Source organism: Anolis carolinensis, chromosome 2, assembly GCF_035594765.1.
Source record: "Anolis carolinensis isolate JA03-04 chromosome 2, rAnoCar3.1.pri, whole genome shotgun sequence".
NCBI lineage: Eukaryota > Metazoa > Chordata > Lepidosauria > Squamata > Dactyloidae > Anolis > Anolis carolinensis.
Window position 1 is genome coordinate 276,146,061 of NC_085842.1, and position 26,215 is coordinate 276,172,275.

At 41.8% G+C, this 26,215-nt stretch overlaps 2 protein-coding genes across 3 annotated transcripts in view; one reads left to right on the forward strand and one right to left on the reverse strand.

The window, feature by feature from the left end:
• Positions 1-6,920, forward strand: part of lix1 (limb and CNS expressed 1) — a 47,547-nt gene extending 40,627 nt beyond the window's left edge. Inside the window, exons 4-6 of the mRNA XM_003216375.4 lie at positions 3,138-3,233; positions 5,442-5,519; positions 6,302-6,920. Coding sequence (XP_003216423.2) covers positions 3,138-3,233; positions 5,442-5,519; positions 6,302-6,586 — 459 coding nt within the window. The 3' untranslated portion in view covers positions 6,587-6,920. The remainder of the gene's footprint in view (positions 1-3,137; positions 3,234-5,441; positions 5,520-6,301) is intronic.
• Positions 6,331-25,101, reverse strand: LOC107982366 (2'-5'-oligoadenylate synthase 1). Of its 2 annotated transcripts, none has more exons than XM_062972238.1 (10): positions 24,995-25,101; positions 23,573-23,789; positions 22,860-23,025; positions 21,532-21,718; positions 14,234-14,424; positions 12,653-12,813; positions 11,391-11,515; positions 10,993-11,182; positions 7,181-7,343; positions 6,331-6,471 (listed from the first exon to the last, which is right to left on the reverse strand). In XM_062972238.1, the coding sequence occupies exons 3-9, from the start codon at positions 23,022-23,024 to the stop codon at positions 7,187-7,189; spliced, it is 1,176 nt and encodes a 391-aa protein (XP_062828308.1). In that variant the 5' UTR covers position 23,025; positions 23,573-23,789; positions 24,995-25,101; the 3' UTR covers positions 6,331-6,471; positions 7,181-7,186. The 2 variants fall into 2 exon arrangements, with proteins under 2 accessions (XP_062828308.1, XP_062828309.1); XM_062972239.1 differs by having other exon boundaries at positions 24,991-25,071.
• Positions 25,102-26,215: the final 1,114 nt, after the last annotated feature.

Here is a 26,215-nt window from a genome sequence, read left to right on the forward strand (position 1 = left end):
AATACTAACAGCAGCTTAGGACTCTTGCCTGTGTTTTAGGCACAATGAATCTATTAGGGTTGTGAAATCAATGAAAAAATGTTTCAATTCTCATTATTAAATTGGGCAGAGGGAATTGATTTTTGAGGGTATTTCTGAAATTATGGACTTAACAATTTTGTAACTATAACGAAGTAATGAATTTTTCCTTACTTTTTTGTTAAGTAATTGAGCAAGTGGGGAAATTTCAGGGGCTCATTTCTCCCTCATTTTAGAGCTATTGTGATGAAATGTACTATAATTGTACCACATATTTTCTGCTGTTAGCCCACCAAATTTCAGAATTTTACACTCATCCATTAAACTTTGGGAAATTTTTGAATATTTTACAAACAATTAAAAAAACTACAAGAGCTATCTACTCTAATTTTATATACAATGCACAAGATCACTAGGGCATCAATCCCTGGAGGTTTCAGAGCAATTTACACATCTACCGATTTTTAGATTTTTAAAAAAGGTTTAGAGAAAAACATTTATCCCACAAAAACCCACAACAGCAATCCCCTTGAATGCCTAACAGTTTGTCTATGACACACAATTAACTGTAGAACTTCAACTTAGCACAGTTCTTATACTATTACTTACTTACTTTAGTCCTCTTTGCAGATTCAATTCTTTTATTTATTTGTTATTAGACTGACTAAACAGCTGGCTGCTGCAGCCCTCATTGGGCTTTCTAATACTGATCACTGCATTCTGGGAAATGTAGTTTAGGGCAGGGCCTTTTGAATTCTCTGCCACAGGGGGTCTCGCTTTCCCAAACTACAATTCCCAGGATGTTGTGTTCTCAGTCTCCTGCCCAGCCGAGCCCAGTTAGCAGCCCTTCCTAATGGCAACCAGTAAGCAGCCTTGGTCTAGCAATGGCCTCTTGGCTTTACCAAAGTTGCTTAATGCTTATATTAAAAATTAAACTGACTTTGGGAGGTTTCTGAATGTTACAGAATCTTATTAGTGAGTGTTTCGATTCTTACATTTTTCTCCTCCATTTTTTGCATGTTTCTTAATAGCGATTCATTTGCACATATCTAACAAATTACTAATTGCTTACAGGGCTAACGACACTTTTACACAGCCCTAATATCTATATATAATTGAACACCAGTTTAGAAAGCTCGGTTCTGTGTATAGTCATGTAACCTCTGGGCACATGTTATAGAATTTCTTGGATGAAGCTTAGCCAGCAGTGAAATGCACTCCACCAAATCCACACTAAAGTGAGTTCTTGCTGTCATTTCCTCAGAATCACAAGCTATAAGCATGTCCAAATGGATCAGAATCTTGAATGGCATTATTGTACATGTGTCTTGGAGTCTAATGTTGTTAAGATTCAGTATTTTGCAGTTACTGGTGGGAGAAAAACAAAATTCCGATTCAATACAAAGATGTTGCTATTCCAAAGAATAAGTCAGCAAAATGTGTAATCTTTTTTCTTTACAAAATGCTGGCTAAGCAAGAGATATATGCTTCAGTTCCTAGAAGACTTAATGAAATTCTCCAATCCCTGCAGAAGGAACTGCAGATAAGAGGAGTAAAGGAGATTTGAAGGCTCCGGTGAGGGATAATGTGAAATTCTTCATCTTCCATTGAAAGTCTTGGTTATGAGATTTTTTTGGAGAAATGGAAAGGAGCTCTTATAATTTAGGTGTATAAGAGCCGAGGGGAAGGCCTGGTGTACATATCTGGTCTGTGGATGAAAGGAAGCCTTTCTTTTCAATCTTCTTTATGAGACTTGTGCCCTTTTGTGGGACAACACCAGATGCAAGTTTGGGGGAAATGAGCCATGATTTATTTAGAGGTACTTTTTGAAAAGAAGGTTCATTTGATACAATTCATCATTTTTTATGGAAATTTTCTAAGGCAAAAGCTTAATATTGCAGAGTTCTGGGATAATGTCCTCAGGGATATTTAAAAGCCAGCATAAATATTTCAACAGCAGTGTGTTAATGTTCCTACATTTCAAATGCTATAAATTAGATGACAGTTCTGTGAAAGGAACTGTCTTGTGTGTATATTGTTTGGTTCAGTTCAGCATAGTTTCTTTAGAAAATTGGGAAGTATAAAAATGATTGCCAGGATTTCATTCACAGATTGTCCTCCAAAATGTTAAAAAACAAAACAAAACAAAAAAACAATGTTGTTGTGTGTGAAGTTAAGCTAAGAAAAATATTCCTTCTGTCTGCAAGTGCTGATATATTGATCCACTGAAGGAGAATATGCAATATTAAATAGATCAGTAACATAAGACAGAGGTCCTAAAATGTGAGACATGCCTCCCAAAGGATGAACAAGATCTCGGTTTCTCCTTGACCCTTGACTTTTCGCTAATCTTGGTGTGGAATTGGACATATAAACAGCATTATAAAAGCCATTTTATATTCAATTTCATCCTCAAAGGAGGAGGAAGGAGGAACACATGCACATATAGACAAATTCGAAGTCAGAAACCTATACTCTGTGAGAAAGGATCTCGAAATAAAAAGATAATATGTGAAGAAACTCCAACAACCCTGCGGCAACTAGACTGGTCTTGTTTTGCCATAAAATAGAATTTTAATGTATTCATTGCAATTCACTAATTTTGGGCACTTTAGTTTAAAAAAGGGAATGGGTATTTATCTAGTAAGTCAACTTGCAGTATGCATCTTAAGGACACCAGGCACAGTCTCACATTTTATGGAAACTCTTGTTAAAATTTGATGCTCTCCAGCATGAATGGAAGCCAGACCTACCGCAGCTTGCTTGTATGGCACTTGTTACCTGTTCATTACATAATTGCTAAAAGATGTTTTTGCATGAATGAAAAAAGATGTAACTTTTATAAGTTGGCCTCAGAAGTATCCAAAGTATAAAACTAATTGCAATTCTAATTATGCCTAAATACTATATCTATTTCAAAAGCCAAATGAAATTAGGGCGGAAACTTTTATGAGTAGCTGTATCCCACTTCCCAGGCTGCATTGGGAATTTTGGGCATCAAATCATTTTGTTACCACTTCCATACAATAAAATATGTAATCTGAGAATCAGAAATAGTGGATATTTTAAAAACATAAAATAGGCTTGTATAATTCAGAAACGTTCTCATTCTGTTAAAGGGTACTTTAAATGATGCTGATGACCCAAGTACAAGTATTGGAGCCTATCATTACATGCTGGAATCAAACTTGGGGAAAACCATGCTGGAATTTCAGGTACTGCTATGCATGTGATTTGTTTAGTTTATGTATGTTCATATCAGCTAGTATTTTAAAGATTTCCAATGGAATCCCATGCTTGGTTATGTCTCATTGTATTCAGTGTAGCTTTCATGCTAGTTGTTTTAAAACGGTGGTGTTATTTATTTTGATTTTTTTAGTGTGCCATCATTTCTTTTACCGCAAATATTTATACTGTACAAATTGGGTAAGACAGAAAGCAGCATCTGAAATTTAAAATGAATTTACAAAAGTAACTGAATAAGGCATGTGGTCACATATACATATACATATACTTTTCCCATAATATTTTAAAGATTGGAGTTTGACATTTCCCCTTTGGACACTGTTTCCCAGATTAGATTCCAGTTGGAGAAAAGATACCTTTTATTCAACACTAAGCGATTTTAATGTGGACTGGAAAAACGATGTGGTTCAGTCTGATACTTTTTGATGTTCCAAAACAACTGATCCAAGTCATATTTCAAAATATGTCCAGGGAATACATGTTCTTTATAAATAAAGTTATACTGTATTTGCATTTAATTGCTGTTTTTCCTATGTCTGATGAAAGGCAGACCACAAACATATGCCAGTTGTTAAAAGAGTGGAATACCAAAGTTTGTACCTTTTGGGGATAGATAAAAAAAAAATATCACAAGCTGGAACACTGGATCTATTTCTATTTCTTTAAGGCATCATTTGGAAATGTTAAAAAATTGGACCACCACTCCTGGGATCTCTCAGCAAGGATGGTTAGAGGATTGTTGGAGCTGTAATCCAAGACTTAAAATAATATTTATGTGTTGATTTACCATTCAGAAATCAATTCAATAAATCTTTTTTTACTTTGGGAAAGCAGCCAGTGTTGAATAGTGGTTTAAGTTTTGGACTTCGATTCTAGAATCCAGGGCTTTAATCCCCATTCAGCCATGGAAATCCACTTGGACAAATCACACACTCTCAGCCTCAGAGGAAAACACAGATAACCCCACTCCGCATAAATTATGCCATAAAAACTCCATGATAGGTTTTGCCTGTTGTTGTTGTTGTTGTTGTTGTTGTTGTGTGCCTTCAACACACAACAAGGTGATCCTATAGCGAACCTATAACAGAGTCTTCTAGGACTAAGAGTGTGTGGTTTTCCCAGGGCCACCCAGTGGGTTGTAATGGCTGAAGAGGGATTTGGGCCCTGGCCTTCAGAGTCATAGTCCAACACTCAAAACACTATACCTCACTAGATTAACAAAAGTCAGGAATGATTTGAATGCATACACAACAAATTCTAGTTTGCACTATCAATTTTATTCAGGAATCAAATTCCAAAACACTAGGAGGACCATAGGTTGTGCTGGTCTTCTCTAACTGTCACCCAAATCAAAATAAGGGTCAACAGCCAATTTAGTTGGCTTCTGTATTTGGAAGATGAGAGGAACACAACCATGTCCTAAAGAGGCAAAATATCTTGGTCTGACTCCACAGCACTAAAGAAAAGGTTGAATTTTAGCATTCATTTCAAGATTACAAATATTGCCATTTTTAATTAAAGGTCTAGTATGGTATTCAGTATTGCAGTTACATATTCATAAACTAGAGTTAAAAATCCATAACTGCGCTGTAGTCACTAATCCTATGTATCCACAATCACAGCCCCTCTAAAGAGCAAGTAGCCACATTGGGCAAAAGAGGTCTCTGTGGTGATCTAGGAGCAGGTAGGATGACATTTCCATCATCCTACCACCAGCAAGGTAGACAAACACTCAGAAGGAGATTGCAAGTCCTTGTCGCAATCTTGTTGGTGTGGGGGAACATCCTCTCTTTGGTACCCCAATTGTCCCCTAAACAGACTTGCTTTGCCTAATCCAGCAGCTGGCTCTTAAGGTGGACTGGAAAGGGAAAGGATCAACATAAAGAAGTTACTTAGGTATGTTTCCTTAACTAGGATTCTTATGATAGTCAATGAAAAACGAACTGGTCTATAAAGATTATTATTGTTCCAGAATTTCAAAATTGATAGAGCTAACAGCTATGTGCAAATGAAAGAACATCCTTGGATTTTATGCCATTGCTCTAACATGAGAGGTAATAGTGCACCTTTGGATCCAATACCCATTTCTCACGCTAAAACCTTACTTATCTTATTATCAAAGTGAGCGTTTTCTTTAAACAGTTTGATCTGCCATTATTTTTATTGTTGTTCTTTAGGAACTGATGATAGTCTTTCAACTACTGCATTGGAATGGAAGCCTCAAAGCCTTACGTGAAACTAAGTGCTCTCGACAAGTAAGTTTTTGTAATAAAAGTATAACATTTGGAATATTCTGCAGTAATTATTACCAATCTTTACTTGCAATGTTTTGCAGAAGTATCCTGCAACTTCTTCATATTTTATTATGTAACAGCATGGAAAAGCAATGTAAACTATGCAAAGCTAACTGCTGCAATTTTGTTTAATATACCTTGAGACCCCATATCCACAGGGGTTACATTTCCAACTGGAATGCAGTTACCTGAAACCATGGATACAGGCAAATGTTATTAAATTATCTTTCTTCTGCTCCCAGAGAAGAAATTTGCTAGATCCTCCAAGGTGACTCTATGGTAATTTCCAGGGAATGTATACCATAGAATTGCCTGGAGAATCTGGAGATTCCTGGAGAGATGATTTTGTTAAAAGTGTTATGGGAGAAAACATGATGTTATGGGTAAAATATGTATTACCCAATAATTAGGCTTTTCGGAAGAGCAGTGCTTTTTAAAATTGTGATAAGAGCTTTCTAATCCCTGGAGTAGTTGCAGAAGTTACACAGCCCTCCACCCCAGGCCAACTGTGGCCCATTGGCCATGGAATTTCTACCCTGATATAAATTAACTGCTCTTTACTTTAGTTTATAATGTTTCTACTCTGGATGTCATGGTCCAAAATACTGCACATATCTGTTCTGAAAAGTCAACACTATCAGGTAAAAATTATGGACTTGACCCAGCATTTGGCAATGTGTTAGATTTTAGAAACAATGACATATTTGTTACTAACTCTTAATGTTGGGGTGGGTGGGTAACAGGAGGTGATTTCCTATTATTCTCAGTACAGCTTGGATGAAAGGATGCGAAGTCACATGGCTCTGGACTGGCTTATGAAGGAACAAGACTCTCCAGGCATTATTTCACGAGAGCTGCAAGTGGCACTTCGAGAACTGGAAGAGACCAGGAAAGCTGGACAAGAGCTGCGGTTCTACAAAGAAAAAAAGGAAATCCTAAGTTTAGCACTCAGTCAGCTGTACAGTGATCATAGTGCTGTTTCCTCAAATGATGATCACATGAGTCTAGCTCTGAGTGGCTACCGTTAGGGCAAGGTGGCTTGATCAGGCTGCAATGGGCTAATTTTGGATTGTTAAAATCTGTGTAATGTGCAAAGTCTCAAGCTGAGGCTGTTGAGCAGCAGGGACATCATATGCAAGTTCACAGCAAGGGTGGAGAGGTTCCTCCTACATTACATGGAAAATACTCAAAGCTGCCATTACACAATCTGAAAATCTGTATGACCAGGAGAGATTTTAGGATTTTTTTTTAAAATTATAGTTTAGGATTCCAACTTCTTTAAGAACAAATGCAATCATTGAATAGTGAAGGCAACTGTTATTGTATAATCAAAATAAAGTTGACTGAATTGTCTATAGAAAATGAGTCCCTTTGTTTCAGATAAGAAAAGTGAAATTTCTTTGGAATTAGCAAAAGCTGTGTATTTTTCTTCATTATTCAAAGCAAGGTTAGTTATGATTAGTGAAATCATTGGAACATTACGCCCACCTCCTGCATTTGCAAAATGACCAATATGATATTCCTCCTGGGGAAAATGCTTGTTATACAACATGACTAATTCTAGGAAAACCTGCATATATCTTTTTCTTGTTTACATGAAGATGAATGAAGCTGTTACAGACCCGGTTTCACCAGTTATTTGTAAAAAGCCATGGCTCCTTTGCTTGCATTCCCTTGAAGAGCGGCTTACGGAGACTTTGTTTGGCCACATAAGCAACTTCATCCCAGGCATTGCTGCTGTCGCACACATTAAAAGTTGGGTTAACCGGATCCAGGATAAATGGCCTGATGAAGAGAAAGAGAAGAGCAAGTACTAAGATATAGAGACACCTGTTTTGCACTGCCAGATTATCATTGTGCTTGGTGTGCTTAAGCACATGGCCCAGGGATGGGAGGGGGGGAGCATCTTCCTGCCAAAATACATTTTTTATGATGGACTTTGCTTGTGTGGTGCAATTCTAAATTTGAAGGCATTCTGTTTTGGAGTGATTCCAGACATATGGGAGTGAGCCATAAAGAAGGCAGAGTGTATGCCTACTGGGCCTATTTCCTTCAGAGTCCATGTAAGGGGCCTCATAACTAAACTAGCACAGGGCCTCATTTGTTCTAAATCTAGCACTGCCTCTTGGTATCATAATCTGGTGTAAACCTTCGCTTATATCTGTGCAAGTATTTGGGGAGATATTGAATACGCCTTGCAGCAAGCACACAAAGGGAACAGGATGTCTGCAGACATAGCTTGGGCACAGTTCTGACCTTCTGGTTGCATTCGAGTTGCCCTTGTGCATCTGAGGAGCAAGAAAGAGCTTTAGACAAGAAATAGAGGTTGCTCCTGTTTCCACCAGTGTGCAAGCGGAACTGAGACAGAGTTCCTCAAAGCTGGAAGATGTAGATATAACCTATTTTTATAGGATTCAGGAATGGAAGCATTAATGAAATGAAGATGGTGGTTTATTTAATAACATGAAATGAAGATGGTGGTTTATTTAATAACATTTGCACTGAACAATCCGATTGTGAAGCAAACACTCCCTTAATCCTTTGCAATAGTTTAGGAAAGTCCACCCAGTCATTGCATATAATAAAATATATCTGATAACAGGAGGATAATAAATAAATATTTATTTATTTACTACATTTATATCCCACCCTTTTCACCCTGAAGGGGACTCAGAGTGCCTTACAGATTATATGTACATACAATATATTATAGTATTAGCATAGCACAACATTATATATTACTATATTGTACTATACTGTTAATATATATTAACAAATCTCTGAACATCCATCACTAAGCAATAACAGAAAATTACTTGTGGCCTCATCATACTGCCACTGAAAAAGGTTCACCTCGCTTCACTTTGCCACATGGCGTGGGGAAGCTGCCGCCCCTTGCCCCGCATCGCCCACCTCTTGCAGCTGTTGATTCCATGGGGGGAAGCGTGGTGCATGCTGCTTCCTCTCATTATAGTAAATGGCAATGCTGGTTCTGCCCTCCTCCACCCATGGAGCCAGCACAACGGCATCTGATGGGAACCGGTTGGCTCCATGAGTGACCGGGACTAGATCAACACATGCAGCCGATTTTAGCCCCATGTGGCGAGGTCAATAATAAACTTCAAGTGAAAACTATTCATTTTAAACCCTTCCCTTATGTTTCAGATCATTTTTGTTATTAGATTATTCATTTTAGTTAAACTGATATTAAAGCAGAACACTCCGAATCTGCTTGATCTCCTTTCCTTTCAAATTCCTGAAAAACATAAACTCCACAACTTCTAAAATTGAGGATACTTTTCCTTCGATATGGCTCTACCTTAATTTTGACCTTGTGGTCACCCTATGACCACCAAAACTATCTAGCTACAATCCAGATGAATTAGCCCCAGTGCTGCCACGAATTCACCCCATTAACATCACACCTAGCAGACACCCCAATCCAGATCAACACTGCTCTTTCTCCAACACAGAAAGATAGAGGTTGAGAAATAGGCTCAGGCTTGCAAATGTGACCATGGAAGATGGGGATGGAAGTAAAGGTGTAGCAAGACAGGAGACAATCAAGGGAAGAAAATTATGATGCCTGCCACCCAGCAAGTCCGACCACTTTCTCCTGGAGCTATCCTGGTCTAGATTATATGCATGTAGCCAGAGCCGGCACTATGTATTTTTCAAGTGTAGGCGAACAGAATTTTGGCGCCCCCCCCCCAAAAAAAACAATCACTGAAAAATAAAAGTGTTGGATAAGCTAAAATGTTGGATAATAAGGAGGGATTAAGTAAAAGCCTATTAAACATCAAATTACATTAAGATTTTACAAATTAAGCACCAAAACATGTTTTACAACAAATCAACAGAAAAAGCAGTCTCGACTGTGCCCCCGTATGTTCGGCACCCGAAGCAACCGCTTACTTCGCCTCATTGTTGGACCGGCTCTGCATGTAGCAAACCATTGCAACAGAACTGATTTTCCTATAAACTGCAGAGCAAGAAGAGAATTTTAATATATTGCATTACAGGCTTTAAAAAGCTTTGTTTTCACTGCTAAAGAGGTCATACATCATGTGTCAGGATCAAGACAGTTCCAAAGTGAGTATGATCTTTTTATCCATGGGACAGGCCTGGGTCTGTTCCTTGTACCTTAGGTATGCTGCAGTAGGATGGAGAGCCTCCCAAAAGAGCACCATACTGCCCTGCAAAGAGTGTTTTAAACATTTTAGAATTACAGTATTTTATTTAGGGTTTTTTTTTCAAGGCTTTCTGGGTTCTGGATGGGTTGGTGTGGATCTCCAAAACTCCTGCAAATGGCCAAATGTAGCCCATGGGCTGCACAATTCCCGCTCCTGATTTAAAGTTTTCAAAATCATTTTTTTCATAGCTAGTATTTACACAGCAGTTATTGGCAAATAGATAACATAAGTCTTGTCCATATAACCATAATGACAAAAACACTGTATAAAGTCAATAAAGATAATATTAGAATAAAAAAAGTTTTGGTTCTCCATTAAGGCCCTGAGGGAACACTTTCCAAGGACAGGGATTCGGAATAATTATTTTGTTCTGGGATAATTCCTAGAATAATTATGTTTTTCTCCAACTGTATTCCTGATCCAGTGCCATTTCTTAGAATTTGAGGTGTCTTTCACTATGGCCCAAAACTTCAAAATGTTTCCATGAAAACCTCTTCATGTATCTTTCATTTAATCATCCTCATAGCAAACAATCAACAATTCTGATGGTATCATTTAATATCTCTGGCAATATTCAAGGAACCTTCTGAAGCTCCCTTACCTGGTTTGCTTCAAAAACACCTTTTGGAAAACTGTAAACTTTGGCCTGTAATGCTTATGCCATACACTGCATATATCCTGATACTGAACCAGAAGCTTGAGTACAGCTCGCATCCCCTGTACAAAACTGAAAAAGATGGGTTTCCCAGCTAGCTCCCATACATGGATTGTGATGAGCTCCACTGCATAGGAAGAAGGGAGTCTGCGAAACCTGAACACAAACATGCACCAGACTTACTTTCATAGAATGAGCTGCCTTAAGGAATGGTTAGAATCAAACCTTGTAAATCAAATCAATGTTGAAGACCAGCAGCAAAATTCAATTGTGGTATCTCATTTCATTTGTTAGTTACGGGGAGGCTTCCAATACTAACTAGGAATATCTCTATGAAGACATATTAAGTATTGCTTCACATCAGTTATTTGTGCTCTCCATTTTCACAAATTGGTGATTGCATAGAGCTCTATCTTGGGAAGATACTTTTTTTGAACTACAGCTCTCAGAATCCCAGGATGAGTGGCAGTATTGGCTAGAGGATTCTGAAATACATAAGTCTCCATATAGTTGTAGCTTGGGAAAACACAATGATCTGGTACTATAAAGGGAAATTAAACACGGTATGTGTATACTAGCAACTTACTTATTTTCCTCTGTTGGTTTTGCAAAGGAAGTTTTGAACCAGTACTTTATTAAACGTATAAGACCCTTCACCCTCTCTGTGGATACCTTGACAAATTCAACCTGGTATTTCAACAGAGCCATTGTGTACAGCTGGACTTTATCATTGTCACTGCAGAGGTAGAGCTGGCGGTAAAAGCTCTCTTTTAAACCTGTTAACACCAAGCAAGAGATAAGACTAATGCCACTGCCTTGACCTATATTATCTTCGCATCTTAACTAAAACCAAATTCAACAAATTGTGAGCCAATGGAAAATAATATTGTTGCTATCAATTGCAAAAAACGAGTACTACAGGAATATAGAGTGAGGTGTGGGAATAGAAGTGGAACTGCCTTCAAAATAAAAGTAAGTTCTTACCTGGAAATACTGCAAACCAAAGTATATCATAACAAAGCATAATATCAAGTGAATGGCCATGTTGATCTTTATAACACTTGAAATAGAATTTTAATGAAAATGGGGTCCTTTTCTGCAAAATTAGCCTACAAAAGGAAGAATTGGATAACACAATGAGTTTATTTATTTATTGACTGCATTTTTACCCTGCTCTATAGGAGCCTCTGGTGGCACAATGGGTTAAACCCTTGTGCCGGCAGGACTGCTGACCAAAAGATCAGTAGTTTGGATCCAGGGAGAGAAGTGAGCTCCCGTCTGACAGCTCCAGCTTCCCATGCAGGGACACGAGAAAAACCTCTTGCAGGGTGTCCCCTAAGCAATATCCTTGCAGACAGCCAATTCTCTCACACCAGAAGCAACTTGCAGTTTCTCAAGTTGCTCCTGACACTGGCCTCCCGCCGCCGCCGCCGCCACTCTATCTCAACCCCGAAGGCGACTCAGGGCGGTTTCCAAATTGGCAATAATTTAATGCCACATTAACTTAAGACAAACAATATACAATATACATTGTGCATTAAATCATGAAAATCATAAAACACTAACATATAAATACAAAATTAAGCTGTTAAAAGATTAGACATAGACTAAAAATCATAATCCAGAAGCTGTGTCAATCTCATTGCTATTCACTTCATAGCTGTATATAGCCCTGTGCTATTCTCCAAACACTTGGTTCCATAGCCAGGTTTTAATTTGTTTTCTAAAGGATGGAATCTAATTTCTAATTTTAATTTCACCGGGAAGGGAGTTCCACAGCTGAGGGGCTACCACTGAGAAGGTCCTGTCCCTCGTCCTCATCAGCTGCACCTGTGAAGAAGGTGGGACTGACAGCAGGGGCTCCCCAGAAGATCTTAACTTCCAAGATGCATAGGGGGAGATGCATTCAGACAGGTAAGCTAGGCCAAAACTGTTTAGGGCTTTATAGGCTAAAACCAGCACTTTGAATTGTGCTCAGTAGCAAATTGGCAGCCAGTGGAGCTGACACAGCAGAGGAGTTGTATGTTCCCTATATGCTGCTCCAGTGAGCAGCCTGGTTGCAGCCCGTTGGACTTCTTGAAGTTTCTGAACAGTCTTCAAAGGCAGCCCTATGTAGAGTGTGTTGCAGTAATCTAATTGAGATGTAACAAGAGCATTTTATGGAATTTCTTTATAAAGAGAAAATAAATGTCAGGAGGAAATGGAGGCAGAAGCCCGTAATACTGAACACAAGTTTGAATACAAACCTGTTGGCCCATGAAGATTTCATCAGTTTTCTTCCTAATTCTTCTAGTATCTCTGTAATTTTCTTTTGGCAATCCTCTAAATCTCTAAAGGCACTGCTAAAAAGAATCATGTCCACGTCAGACCACTCTTGTATGTCTGTTCCTTTTATGTATGAGCCACCCTGTTACATAGAATAATACAAAAAACAATGACTGCTTCCTAATGTTACTTGGCCTATTTACAATACCCTACAGTAGAACCTCAAGTAGTGGAAGTGATCTAAAGCCTGCCCCTTGTACTGGAGGGACACATTCATGTGAATATTGCAAAACTGAGGATCACATGTTATGAAAAATACAATACAATCCCCATATCCACAGTTTCATTTATCCACATCTGATAATCGTTAGCAATGGTCTTGATAAAGACCTTTGGTATTCATCCATTCATCCAATGCTTTTGGGGGTGGAAAGATTGGCCGCTTACAAGAAACGTTGCCCAGGGGACGCCCGACTGAAATTTACTCAATCTTCGAGGAGGCTCTTTCCGTGTCCCCCTGGCTAAACCTGGCAATTCCAACTGGATGCCCCCCCCATGAGGGTCTTCCTCCCGGGGCAAACCAAGAATGGGCAACTTGGAAGTCCCTGAACAGACTCAGAAGTGGAGTGGGCAGATCTAAAGACAACTTGGCAAGGTGGCACTACCTGGAGGAATCCTCCACCTTGTGTGACTGTGGAGCAGAACAAACAACTCCGCATATGTATGCTTGCCCACAATGTCCTACCTCATGTACAGAGGAGGAGTTGCTTAAAGCTACGGACAATGCACTTGCTGTTGCCCGATTTTGGTCTAAAACTATTTAGTTGTTTTGTGATTTCCTCTATTTTTTTTCATCATTTTTAAAATGTATTTGTTATGCAATGCTTTTGACACGAAATAAATAAATAAAATCCACATCTGATAAAATACGTATTTCCTAGGCCTTTTCTAGGTTCTCCAGCAAGATTCTGTGGTATTCTTGGGCCAGAAGTCCTTCATTTCAATAGGGTTCACTACTATCCATAATTCTGCATGTTCACACCAAGTACACAAATTTATCCCCTGCTATACAAGGTTCATATTATAGATTCCACTACCTTCCACTACTCTTTTTTAAAGATGTTAAATTTAATTTGACCCCCAGCCCCCCGAGACTAACAGATCCAAATAAAAAAGGAAGAAAGTCAAGGATTTCAGTGGGAAGAAGACATTCTTGATCTCTATGATGTGCCTTTTCAGGGGGTTCAATTAAAGTCAGATATGCTAGCAACTGGAAAATTATTATATTTACAGTGATAGAGGGACTCCATTTGGATTTTTACTAACAAAATGGAGCCTCTTTCTCTAACAGAAAGAGGTGAATTTCCCCCCAAATAAAATATTGCACTTTGAGCGTTCATAAAACAGGATCTCTGCACCATAGGGAACTAATGAGCATTTAATGCATATATACACACACATATGGAAAAGTAATTAAATATGGAATGCCAGCCCTCTTCCTTTAGTGAAAAAAGAACATACTGTGATGATAATTTTCAAGTGGGGCATGGGATCATCTATACCTTAATGATGCAAGTTATTGGCAATGGAAACTCTTCTTTGATTGAGCCAATAATTCCTTCAACTTCTGATGCACAGCCTAATCTTACAGGGCCTTGGGTGGGTCGGAGATTTGCTTCCATAAAATTATTGATTTCCATTGGTGTTTTATATTCTAAGATGCTTTCAGGTTTAAATCCAATGGACATTTGTGCTAGAAAGAAAGAAAGAAAGAAAGAAAGAAAGAAAGAAAGAAAGAAAGAAAGAAAGAAAGAAAGAAAGAAAGAAAGAAAGAAAGAAAGAAAGAAAGAAAGGGTAAATTACATTTTTCTTGTACATAGAATGTACAGTCTATAAAGCCTCTAACAGGGAAGCTCCTTTTTGAAAAGTCTTGCTCATCCAGCTTCCCTTTCCTCCCCATTTTCTGGCTGGCTGGAAGATTTTTGAGCAGCCTAAGCATTGGGTGGATGGTGAAGGAAAGCTGGAGAAAGAAAAAAATCAGTTTCAGGTTGCAGCAACATGTCTGTAGTAAGGCAGACAGGGAAGGTTTGCATTGCGTGGCCATCCCCTGGGCACAAGTATGTAGCATGCCCATTAGTATCGAGCAGCCTCCCCCCCCCCATCGCCCCCACATGAGGCACACCTTTTAAAAAATGTTGTAGAAGCAATTACCAGATCAGATCAGAAAGGTAAAAAAACAGTCCAGATCAGGGGCATCACAAGATAGAATAGTCAAACATAGTCCAGGTCAGGAACTAAGAAAATCACGTAGTGTGATGAGTCATGGGCCATGTAGTCCCGTTTTTGGCACTGTTGTGCCAGATGAGGAGGAGAACTTGGGTTTTTCGCCGTTTCAGTCAGAATTGGAACTTTCCCAGCCAGATTTGGAAACCTTGCACCTGCAAGAGATTTGTCTTCCAGAAGTCTGTCAAACAAGCCCTGAGCCTAAATCTCCTACGTTTTCTCGCCATGATTTTTGTAAACAACAGAGAGGAGTCGATCAGGCGTCTCGCAGGAGTGCTAGGATAGCTGCTAAGCATTCAGCTGATTAAGCCTGCTTCCCATGGGAAACTTTAGTGAGTCATGCATCTGGACTCAGAAAATAGCTTTCGTTTCTGGTTCTCCAGAGAACTGCTCTTGGGCGGGAAAACGGGACCCTATTTAGGTGTTTTACCCACAAAGGGATCTTGCGGAGTCAATTCGTCAGCAACCGGAGTAGCGTGTGTGGACAGCTACTCCGCTTCCAAGCCTCCGTTCCTGTCGCCAAGCCTTCGTTCCCAGCTTTGTTTACTCCACGAATCCTGCCTTGCTTTCTAAGACTCAGCCTCGTCTTGTTTCCCGGATTTTGCCAAGAAATTACCACGGATCTTGTTCTTGTTCCTTGTTTCCTTGTTGCCTTGAATCAAGCCTCGTTTTCCCAAGAATCAAGTTACTTCCTAGCCTCGCTCAAGTTTCACGGACTAAAAGACCTTGTCATCTCCCCTCACTTTGCCTGGCAAAGTGAGTGTTTCGGTTATTGGATTACAACTTTGGACCTTAATATTTCATATTGGACATTGTTTCTTTGGACTAATTTTGACCTTTCCTGAAAGGTCTATTTCTGGACTATTTCATACACTTGCTTTTATTAACTTTATATATTCCTTCAATAAAGATATTAGTTAGATTCTGGCCTCTGTGTATGGTTATTGGTGCTCTGCAGCCTGGGTCGTGACAGTTTGACTCCGCCACCCTAAGCACCAATTAACCTAGGCCAGTATGTCTACCGGAACCGTGCCGGGTGGCCAGCCACTTAGCTACACCATCGACAAGGACGAAGTGGACCGCATCCGTGACAAGCTCAATGCGCAGGATGGGGAAATAAGGGGTTTGAAGGAGCGCGGAATCCGTCTCCCGGCCATGGCGTTGCCAACCAAGTTTTCTGGAGAAGCTTCTAAGGTTCATGTTTTCCGTCGCCAATGCCAGGCTTATCTAGAGGCCCGTGCTGCCGAGTTTCCCCAAGAAGACATCAAGGTGGCGTGGATTTACAGTCTCTTGGACGGGCCAGTGGCCAACTGGGCGACGGCACTGTTCGACCAAGTCTCCCCACATCTAAGGTCAGCGCAACATTTCTTGGACCACCTTAAGGCAACCTGGGGAATCGAGGACAATTTGGAGGCAGCCGGCCACAAACTCCGGCGCCTCTCCCAAGGGGACAGACCCTTGTCCCAGTACATAGCCGAGTTCCGAGTGCTGGCCCACAACACCGGCTGGAACGATGTAGCCCTCAGAGGACAATTTCGGGAGGGTCTCAACATTGAGATGCTGGAAGAAATCTCCAAGGTGGATCCTCCCCACTCTCTTGAAGCACTCATTGATCAATGTTTACGAGCTGAAGTCATGCTTGCCAACAGAAAACAATGGGTCCGAGGCCAGAGCGGTAGAGCTGGGGTGAAACCTCCCGCTCCCACCGGCGTCCAGCCGCGTCCAGTATGGAGACCCCCGCCACCACCCCATACCCCAGAGGGAGCGAGGAGGTGCCGATGCAGTTGGGCAATGTGCGTCCCAGATTAGATGCCGCCGAGAAGGCCCGCCGCCAACGCCTAAATCTCTGTTGGTACTGCGGAAGCGGGGGAAGCCAGCGACCGGGCGTAGAGAGGCTCGCCAACCCGGTCAAAAAACCCACTCAAGAGCCGCCAACCGGGGTCCTATTTCTTCTAGTGGTCACCTTGTGGTCAGCAAAAAAAGGGCCCGTCATGGTCCATGCCATGATAGACTCAGGAGCCACAAACAATTTCATTGATAGAGAGTATGCCGACTCTCTGGGATTACAATATCATGACTTCAAGAACGCCCGTGTGGTGCAAGCCATCGATGGCCGCCCCCTCAAGACGGGTCCCGTAAGCCAGTGGTCGGAACCCACCAGAATGTGGATAAGGGAACATATGGAAGAGATTTCCTTCTTTGTTACTGAGGTTCCCCATTTCCCTGTGATTTTGGGAATTCCATGGCTGACACTTCACGACCCAAGCATCTCCTGGTCCAACAGAGAACTGCAGTTTGCTTCAAAATATTGTCAAAACCATTGCCTTGTAGCCAAGGTCTGCCATGCCACAGACACTGAACCCATTATCACCTTGCCCAAGAAGTACTCAGAATATTGGGATGTATTCAATGAAAAAGAAGCCGAGAGATTACCCCCACATAGACCTTATGACTGTGCCATTGACTTGGTGGAGGGGGCCCCGATCCCGCGAGGACATCTCTACTCCCTGACTGAACCGGAGCAAGAAGCTCTCAGGGAGTTCATAGAGTCAAACCTTCGCAAGGGATTCATCAGACCCTCTCAATCCCCAGCCGCTTCCCCAGTGATGTTTGTGAAAAAGAAGTCAGGGGACTTACGCTTGGTGGTGGACTATAGAGCATTGAACAATATCACTAAGCGGAACAGCTATCCCCTGCCCTTGATCTCGGACCTACTAGACCGACTTCGAGGAGCCAAGGTCTACACCAAGCTGGATCTTCGGGGGGCTTATAATCTAGTTCGCATCAGAGAAGGGGACGAGTGGAAGACCGCCTTCCAGACTAAATTCGGATTATTCGAGTCCCGAGTTATGAATTATGGTTTATGTGGAGCTCCCGCAACGTTCCAGCATTTTGTCAATGACATCTTTCAGGATTATCTAGATCGGTTCTTGATCATCTACCTGGACGATTTTTTGGTGTTTTCTAGATCACAATCAGAACATGAGAACCACGTCAGAATGGTGTTACAACGATTGCGGGATCATGGACTTTATGCCAAGCTGGAAAAATGCGCTTTTGATCTACAAGAGGTAGATTTCCTGGGGTACCGCGTCTCGCCACTAGGGCTCTCCATGGACCCGGCAAAGGTTTCAGCAGTATTGGAATGGCGGGCGCCAACCAACAAGAAAGAGGTGCAACGATTCTTGGGGTTCGCGAACTACTACCGCAAGTTCATTCCAGACTTTGCTCGCTGGTCTGACCCAATCACCAGCTGCATCCGTGGGAAACAGCCTTTCCGCTGGACAGATCAAGCAGAGAAAGGGTTCCAGCAACTAAAGAAATTATTCACGTCCCAGCCAATCCTTCAGCATCCAGATCCTGAAACCCCTTTTGTTGTGCAGGCGGACGCCTCTGATGTGGCAATCGGGGCTGTACTCCTACAACCAGTGGGAGATCATCTTCATCCTTGTGCCTTTTATTCCCGTCAATTGACCGCACCAGAGAGAAATTACACCATTTGGGAAAAGGAACTATTGGCCATAAAGGCAGCCTTTGAAACTTGGAGACATTGGCTAGAAGGGGCCAAATTTCCCATTGAAGTCCATACTGATCATCGGAATCTAGAGCATCTAAGAACTGCCCGCAAGCTAAATCAGAGGCAACAACGCTGGGCTTTATTCTTTGAACGTTTTAACTTCCAAATTCATTATGTAACCCCAGCCCAGACCAAGCAAGCAGATGCTCTGTCACGGAAACCGGAATACGCTGCAGGGCGCAAGGAGACCTTGGAGTCCCAGCTGCTACAACCCGAGAACTTTGCCACGCTCACAGTGGGAAACACCAAATCCACTCCCATTGAATCAACTCCCTCTACTCCAGGGCCCCTTTGTGCTCAGGAAATCAGGGCTAGTCAGCAAGCAGATGCCTGGGCACAGGACCAACTTCACCAAGGACTACATTTTCCCTTTTCGCTTAAGGATGGGCTACTTTGCTATAGAAATCATGTTTACATCCCCCCAGGACCGGGCAGGGAAAAAGCACTTCGTCTGTGTCATGACTGCAAGCCAGCAGGGCATTTCGGACTATTTAAAACCATGCATTTGATCCTAAGAGATTTCTGGTGGCCCAAGATCCGCAAGGATGTGGAAAAATATGTCAACACCTGCCCAGTATGCCAGCGCTCCAAGACAAGAAGGGAAAAGCCCTCAGGGCTTCTGCATCCCCTCCCTACCCCATCCCACCCATGGGAAATAATCTCTGCGGATTTTATCACTGATCTACCACCTTCCTGTGGATTCACCACGATCCTAGTGGTGGTGGACCTTTTCACCAAGTTAGCCCATTTCATTCCCTGTGATGGCCTTCCCACGGCCAAAGAGACTGCAGATCTATTCCTCCAACATGTTTTCAGATTGCATGGGTTGCCCAAGAGTTTGGTCACAGACCGTGGGTCCCAATTCACCTCTCGTTTCTGGAAAGCACTACAAAAACTATTGGGCATAGACTCTCGTTTATCTTCGGCTCATCATCCCCAAACAGATGGGCAAACTGAGCGCACCAATGCCACTTTGGAACAATACCTTCGCTGTTATGTGAACTACCAGCAGGACAATTGGGCTTCCCTGTTATCGCTGTCAGAGTTTGCCTACAACAATGGGGTCCAGGCTTCTACTAAAGAAACCCCGTTCTTTGCAAACTACGGCTTCCATCCACGTTTCTTTCCCCCTGTCATTGAAACCTCAGAAGTTCCCGCAGCAGAGGACTGGCTGCAGGAACTCACAGCGGTGCAACAACTCTTGCTCCAGCAACTAGACCAAGCCAAGGAGGACTATAAACGTCACGCGGACAAACATCGCCAGCCGGGCCCCGAAATCAAGGTAGGAGACCGGGTTCTTCTGTCCACTCGCTTTTTGCCCTCCCATCGCCCTTGCCGGAAGTTAGATGCCCGTTTCATTGGTCCCTATCCAGTGGTGGCGCAACTTAACCCCGTGACTTTCAAACTCCAACTTCCACGCTCTATGCGCATTCATCCAGTGTTCCATCGCTCCCTGCTCCTTCCGGCGGATGGTGTGCGCCCTGATACAGACCGGCCGGCCCCCCCTCCTGTTTTGGTGGATGGGGAGGAGGAGTTCGAGGTTCAGGACATTTTGGATTCTCGCTTTCACCGCCGCCGCCTACAATATCTCATTGACTGGGTGGGTTTTGGCCCCGAGGAACGCTCTTGGGAAGACGCTTCCACAGTCCATGCCCCCGATTTAACCCGCCGCTTCCATCAGACCTATCCCGCCAAGCCGCGGCCTCGCGCCTCGGGGAGAGAGCCCCAGTTTGAGAGGGGGCTTGAGGAGGGGGATAGTGTGATGAGTCATGGGCCATGTAGTCCCGTTTCTGGCACTGTTGTGCCAGATGAGGAGGAGAACTTGGGTTTTTCGCCGTTTCAGTCAGAATTGGAACTTTCCCAGCCAGATTTGGAAACCTTGCACCTGCAAGAGATTTGTCTTCCAGAAGTCTGTCAAACAAGCCCTGAGCCTAAATCTCCTACGTTTTCTCGCCATGATTTTTGTAAACAACAGAGAGGAGTCGATCAGGCGTCTCGCAGGAGTGCTAGGATAGCTGCTAAGCATTCAGCTGATTAAGCCTGCTTCCCATGGGAAACTTTAGGGAGTCATGCATCTGGACTCAGAAAATAGCTTTCGTTTCTGGTTCTCCAGAGAACTGCTCTTGGGCGGGAAAACGGGACCCTATTTAGGTGTTTTACCCACAAAGGGATCTTGCGGAGTCAATTCGTCAGCAACCGGAGTAGCGTGTGTGGACAGCTACTCCGCTTCCAAGCCTCCGTTCCTGTCGCCAAGCCTTCGTTCCCAGCTTTGTTTACTCCACGAATCCTGCCTTGCTTTCTAAGACTCAGCCTCGTCTTGTTTCCCGGATTTTGCCAAGAAATTACCACGGATCTTGTTCTTGTTCCTTGTTTCCTTGTTGCCTTGAATCAAGCCTAGTTTTCCCAAGAATCAAGTTACTTCCTAGCCTCGCTCAAGTTTCACGGACTAAAAGACCTTGTCATCTCCCCTCACTTTGCCTGGCAAAGTGAGTGTTTCGGTTATTGGATTACAACTTTGGACCTTAATATTTCATATTGGACATTGTTTCTTTGGACTAATTTTGACCTTTCCTGAAAGGTCTATTTCTGGACTATTTCATACACTTGCTTTTATTAACTTTATATATTCCTTCAATAAAGATATTAGTTAGATTCTGGCCTCTGTGTATGGTTATTGGTGCTCTGCAGCCTGGGTCGTGACACGTAGTAGGGAGGAAGTCCGAGTCAAGCACAAGAGAGAGTCCAGAGAGAAGCTACTCAAAGTACAAGAGAGAAATTCCCTAGCTGCTGCAAAGCAACAGACTAAAGGAACTGAGGCAGTAGCCCCTCCCCCTAGCTATATACTCTATGGGGAGAATGGGTGGGGCTACCACCAAAATCTATCTAAGCTTTCTAGAAGATTCCATCTCTGATTGCGCTGATGCAGGAAACACCATGTGTGTGATTTCACAAAGACCACAATGAAGAACTTCAAAACAATGTTCAAAATAGACATGTTACCTCTTTTGCTGGCAGTGAAGTGATGCTCTTGTTTCTCATGGTTTTCTCTAGCATGGACTGTCCCAAATTGCCTGTTGCACATTCTGCACGATGTAGATACTCCCACAGTTCCAGATTTTGTTTTCCTCTTAAGAGCCATAGTCCAGCCACACCATAGGTTTTCCATCTGTGTTATTTCATGGTCAGTCTGTTGGAAATGCAAGATGTGTGAGGTGCAGTGTGGTATTGATGGCATGTGATCACTGTATTGTGTGATGCTAGTGTGCAAACTAGAGACACCGCAGGGGTTACAACAAAAGCAACATTGTGTTAAAAAGGGACAAAAATGGCAACAGGAGATAGGGAGCTAAGATCCCACATCAAGCATGTGGAATCTAACACTTTGCCCATTCTATGCTCTCTCCCTGTTCCAAACCCAAGGAGGATGGGGAACTCAGACAAATCAGAAGCATGTGGTTTGGGGCAACCATATTATAGTGCACTCCACAATGACATACATCCTCCTTTTTTCCCCCTTGGACACCGGACTAGCCTCATCTTTATCATCTGGATTCATTTCCTGCCTTCACAAATAGGTAATCAGCAGTAGCCCCTTTAAAAGCCTTTCAGCTGCCAGGAAAGGTTTAAGCAAGGCATAGCACAAATGGACAGAGAATAGCTCACTCCTCTCTCGTTCTCTAAAAGAAAAGATATACTTATGCACATGCTAACAGGATGCAACCCAAGGAGTGTACCCAAATTCGATGATGTTTCTTCACGGGTCTGTTGTCTGGTGATTTGCACGCATTTCGCATCACAAGGCCTTAATTACTAAACAAATCAACTATTACACTGCATTAATAGACTATTCAAAATAAAATACAGTCAACCCACCATGCACCTTGATTTTGCATCCATGGATTTAACCATTTATGGCTTAGAATATTCACAAACACAAATTTTTAAAAGGCCTTTTAATTTGCCACTTTATATAATGAATACCATTTTATTACACCATTGTATATAATGGGATTTGAGCATCTACATGTTCTGGTATCCACTGGGGGAGGGGGGAGGTGTCCTGGAACCAGACTACAGCGGATACCAAGGACTCACTGCATTACCACAACTATTACTACAACTAAACACTACTGTAGAAAAAAGAGTGGCAGTGCTTAGATTGTGCTACAATATCCAATGATAACTGATTGATTCCTACATTCTTTGTAGAATCAGACTCATTGATGCTCCCAATGTCCAGTTGGTAACTGGACTGTGAAACTAATAATGATTAATGATTGCTCAGGCTTAAGCAAAGAAATAGGGAACCAGCACACTCCGTATCTTACCTTTGCATGATGTGACAAACTCTCTGGCACAATGTTCTTTCTTAAAAATTCAGTGCCATCTTTCCCAAGATGTTTGGCTTGAAAATGGTATCTCAACGCCGCACGGCTGATAAAGTCATTCCCGCATCTCTCACAATTGTAAGATCTGTGTCCTAGACCCCACATCCTTCAAAAGTACAGAACAAGGATGTGGGTTTTTTGTTCCAAGCAACAAACTTTTAAACTTCACTTCCATACAGCAACAAAAGGTCCACATACATATAAGTGTCCAAACACCATTATTTGTGTAATAGTCTTATGGTTCTGACAAGCCCATGTCTGTTTTACAGATTTGTGACATGTGTGGGTCCCTTTAGACTTACACACTCTGAAGAGAGGAAGGAGGGAAGCAGACAGGATAAAGAAGAGGCCTTCTGCTTTCAAACTGAAATGGACTGTAGAGCTATAAAGATAAATGGCTTGTGAAGGAAGATGAAGAAAACAGGATACCTTACAGAATAAATCCTATGAACAGAAGTTCTCCACTGAGAAAAACTTCTGATGGCAACGGCAGTTAGGCAGTTAAGTATGATGGTCTTTTTCTCCTTGGAGGCCTTCAGACAGCAATTTATTTTGAGGAAGTGTTTTAGTTGTGTATTCATGCACAGCAGGGAACTGGACAATGCCCTTTAGGGACCCTTCCAACTGTGATTATATAATCCTGTGGCACATACCTTTCTGACTGTTCAGTACTCCTGTTTGAGGCATCAACGTTTGGGAGACTGTGTAGTTTGAGTACAAGAATATCTTTTTAGTATACATTAAAGCACTGGACAAAAGGAATGTCAGAGTAGTGCAGCATCGTGACAAGAGTTCTGGACTCTATGCTGAGTCCAGTGGGTGACTTTGGGCCAGTCACTCTGTCTCAGCCTGGCCGACCTCACAGGGTAGCTGTGGAGATAAAGTGGAGGGGAGAGTCACACACACCACCATGGACTCACTGCAGAAAAGATGCAGATGCAACAAATACATAATAAATTAGAAAATTCAATTTTGCTATGAAACCTGGCTGAGCCAACAACTGTTGCATTCTTATGGAAGGATTTAACTTGGTAACTTGAATTATTTGAACTACAGACAGTCCCTGAGTTACAAACATCCAACTTATAAATGACTCATGCTTAAGGAAGGGGGTGAGAGAACAGGAAGTGAGACAAATCCATCCCTCAGAAGGGAAACTTCTGAAAGCAATATCACGGGGAAAAGGTGTCTCCCTGAAGCTCTATCACCAATCCTTGTTTCCACAAGACAATGTTTTCAAGATCCAGCTATCACAGGGATAGAAAGTGAGGTGAAATCTTCTAAATAGGGGCACAGACAACAAAACAAACACCACAGAGGTGCATGTGTGTGTGTGTGTGCGGCTGAAGTTACACTGGAAAGATACTTGTTCCAACTCACATACAAATTCAACTTAAGAACAAACCTACAGAACCTATCTTGTTCGTATCTTGGGGACTGCCTGTATATGAGAATATGCCACAATCGGAGAAAGTAGAGTCATGCAATAATAAAAATTGTTAGAACTTTGATTAATGGATTTTTTTCCCCACTCAGGTATCCTAAATCAGCTTCTCAATTATGGAAATATAACATCTCCCGGCTCAACCTAGCCTTCAGCTCATCTTAAGAGCCAACCTCCAGATAGGTCAAAGGAGGGCCATTCAGCTTCCAATCAGAATGCAAGAAGGATGATATTTCTATTCTTCCTGCCAGTGAAAAGAATTTGCAACAGGGGTCCTGATTCTGACTGTCACTAATTCACTCATTGGTGGGAGGGCATGGAAACATCATTCTCTTTGTGCCCAAATTGGAAACTTACTGGATCAAGTGGCGAGCTTTTAAGGTGGACTAGAGTGGCATTTATGTAGCTTCCCAATCACACTGAGTACAGACTAGTTACAAATCAGTAATTGTAAGTTAGAAATCCATAACTGCAGTACCAAATACCAACCAAAGTTATTTCCCATTCTTACTGACAAAAAACGCAGATGTTGTTTTTAATTGAGAAATCTGCTGCCTCCCTCACACCATGTTTTTAGCCTCCTAATTTCATGTCTGGTGAATTAGCTTCATTTAAAAAAAAACTTACTTACTCCTTGTTACAACTCCTCCACAAAATTCTTCCATCAGCCCCAGCTTTCCATCCCCCTTTTCAGGCTGCCTCCTTGATCATAATAGAGCCGATTGTGATGTGAAAGTATGTTAAACCTAGTAAGGCCACAGTCTTCTCTTATGCCGTCACAGCTATTTCAGCTAACCAACAGCATATAGCCTAGCTCTTGTTCATTTGTACACCTCCATATGTGTCCTATCTTTTGGAATCTAACAAAGATTGAAGAGAAAATTGTGGTGTGCACATATACCCAAACCACTATTTTAGAAAATATATGATCAGCCTCATGAGGCAAAATAGTGTAGTAGTAGGTTTAGATCAAGATCAGATTTTGTGTCTTCACTAAGCCATGGAAGCCCACTGTGTGATCTTTGGCAAGTTACACTCTCTCAGCTTAATCGAAAGACAATGGCAAATCTCTGCATAAATTTTGAGAAGAAAACCCTATAATAGGTTCACCAAAGATCAGAGAGTGAGCTGGAAGGTACATAACAATGACAAGTGAATAGTTGGCATATACACACACAATAATGTACCTCTCCATGGGGAAACCGGGACAAAGAAGATATACTATTTAAGGCAGAAATAACAGAGTATTTTTTAATAATTTATTTATAACTAGCTGTACCCAGCCACGCGTTGCTGTGGCGTTGTCTGGTGGTGTTGGTGAGAAATTGTTGAGGTAGTGGTGGTATTGAAGGTCTGTTGTATGGCTGTCTTTATGTTTAGTATGCACACTGAAGTGGATTATATGGCAGTGTGGAGTCAAGATAATCCAGTTCAAAGCAGATAATATAAGATTCTAAATAGCTGTGTGGAAGGGCCTTGAGTCTACACTGCCATATAATCCAGTTCAAATCTGATAATCTGTGGAAGAGGCCTAAGTGAGGCCTAACTCTGCCTGTGACCTGGGCTGAGTGGGTTGCTAGGAGACCAAGTGGGCGGAGCTTAGCCTTCAAACTGGCAGCAATTGGATAAAAACTATTATTGCTCTCCCTGTAATTAGGACTTTATTTTTCTTTTCTTTTTGTTGTATCAACCTAGAGCCGTGAATGATGGGTTGTGTTGTCAAATTTCAAGGTTGGGGGGCCTGTAGTTTTGTTGTTTTGTCCACTGCCCTGATGCCATCACTCTTTTATATATATAGATCAGCAAAAAAAATAATAATAATACAGCCAGGACATGTAAATAGAAATCAGCA

Coding starts and splice junctions, on each gene's coding strand:
- LOC107982366 (XM_062972238.1), bottom strand. CDS start 23,024: ATGTGGGGTCTAGGACACAGATCTTACAATTGTGAGAGATGCGGGAAT. Junction 21,719..22,859: donor GTTTGTCACATCATGCAAAG/GTAAGATACGGA, acceptor CATTTCCAACAG/ACTGACCATGAAATAACACA. Junction 12,814..14,233: donor CAATAACTTGCATCATTAAG/GTATAGATGATC, acceptor TCTATGTAACAG/GGTGGCTCATACATAAAAGG.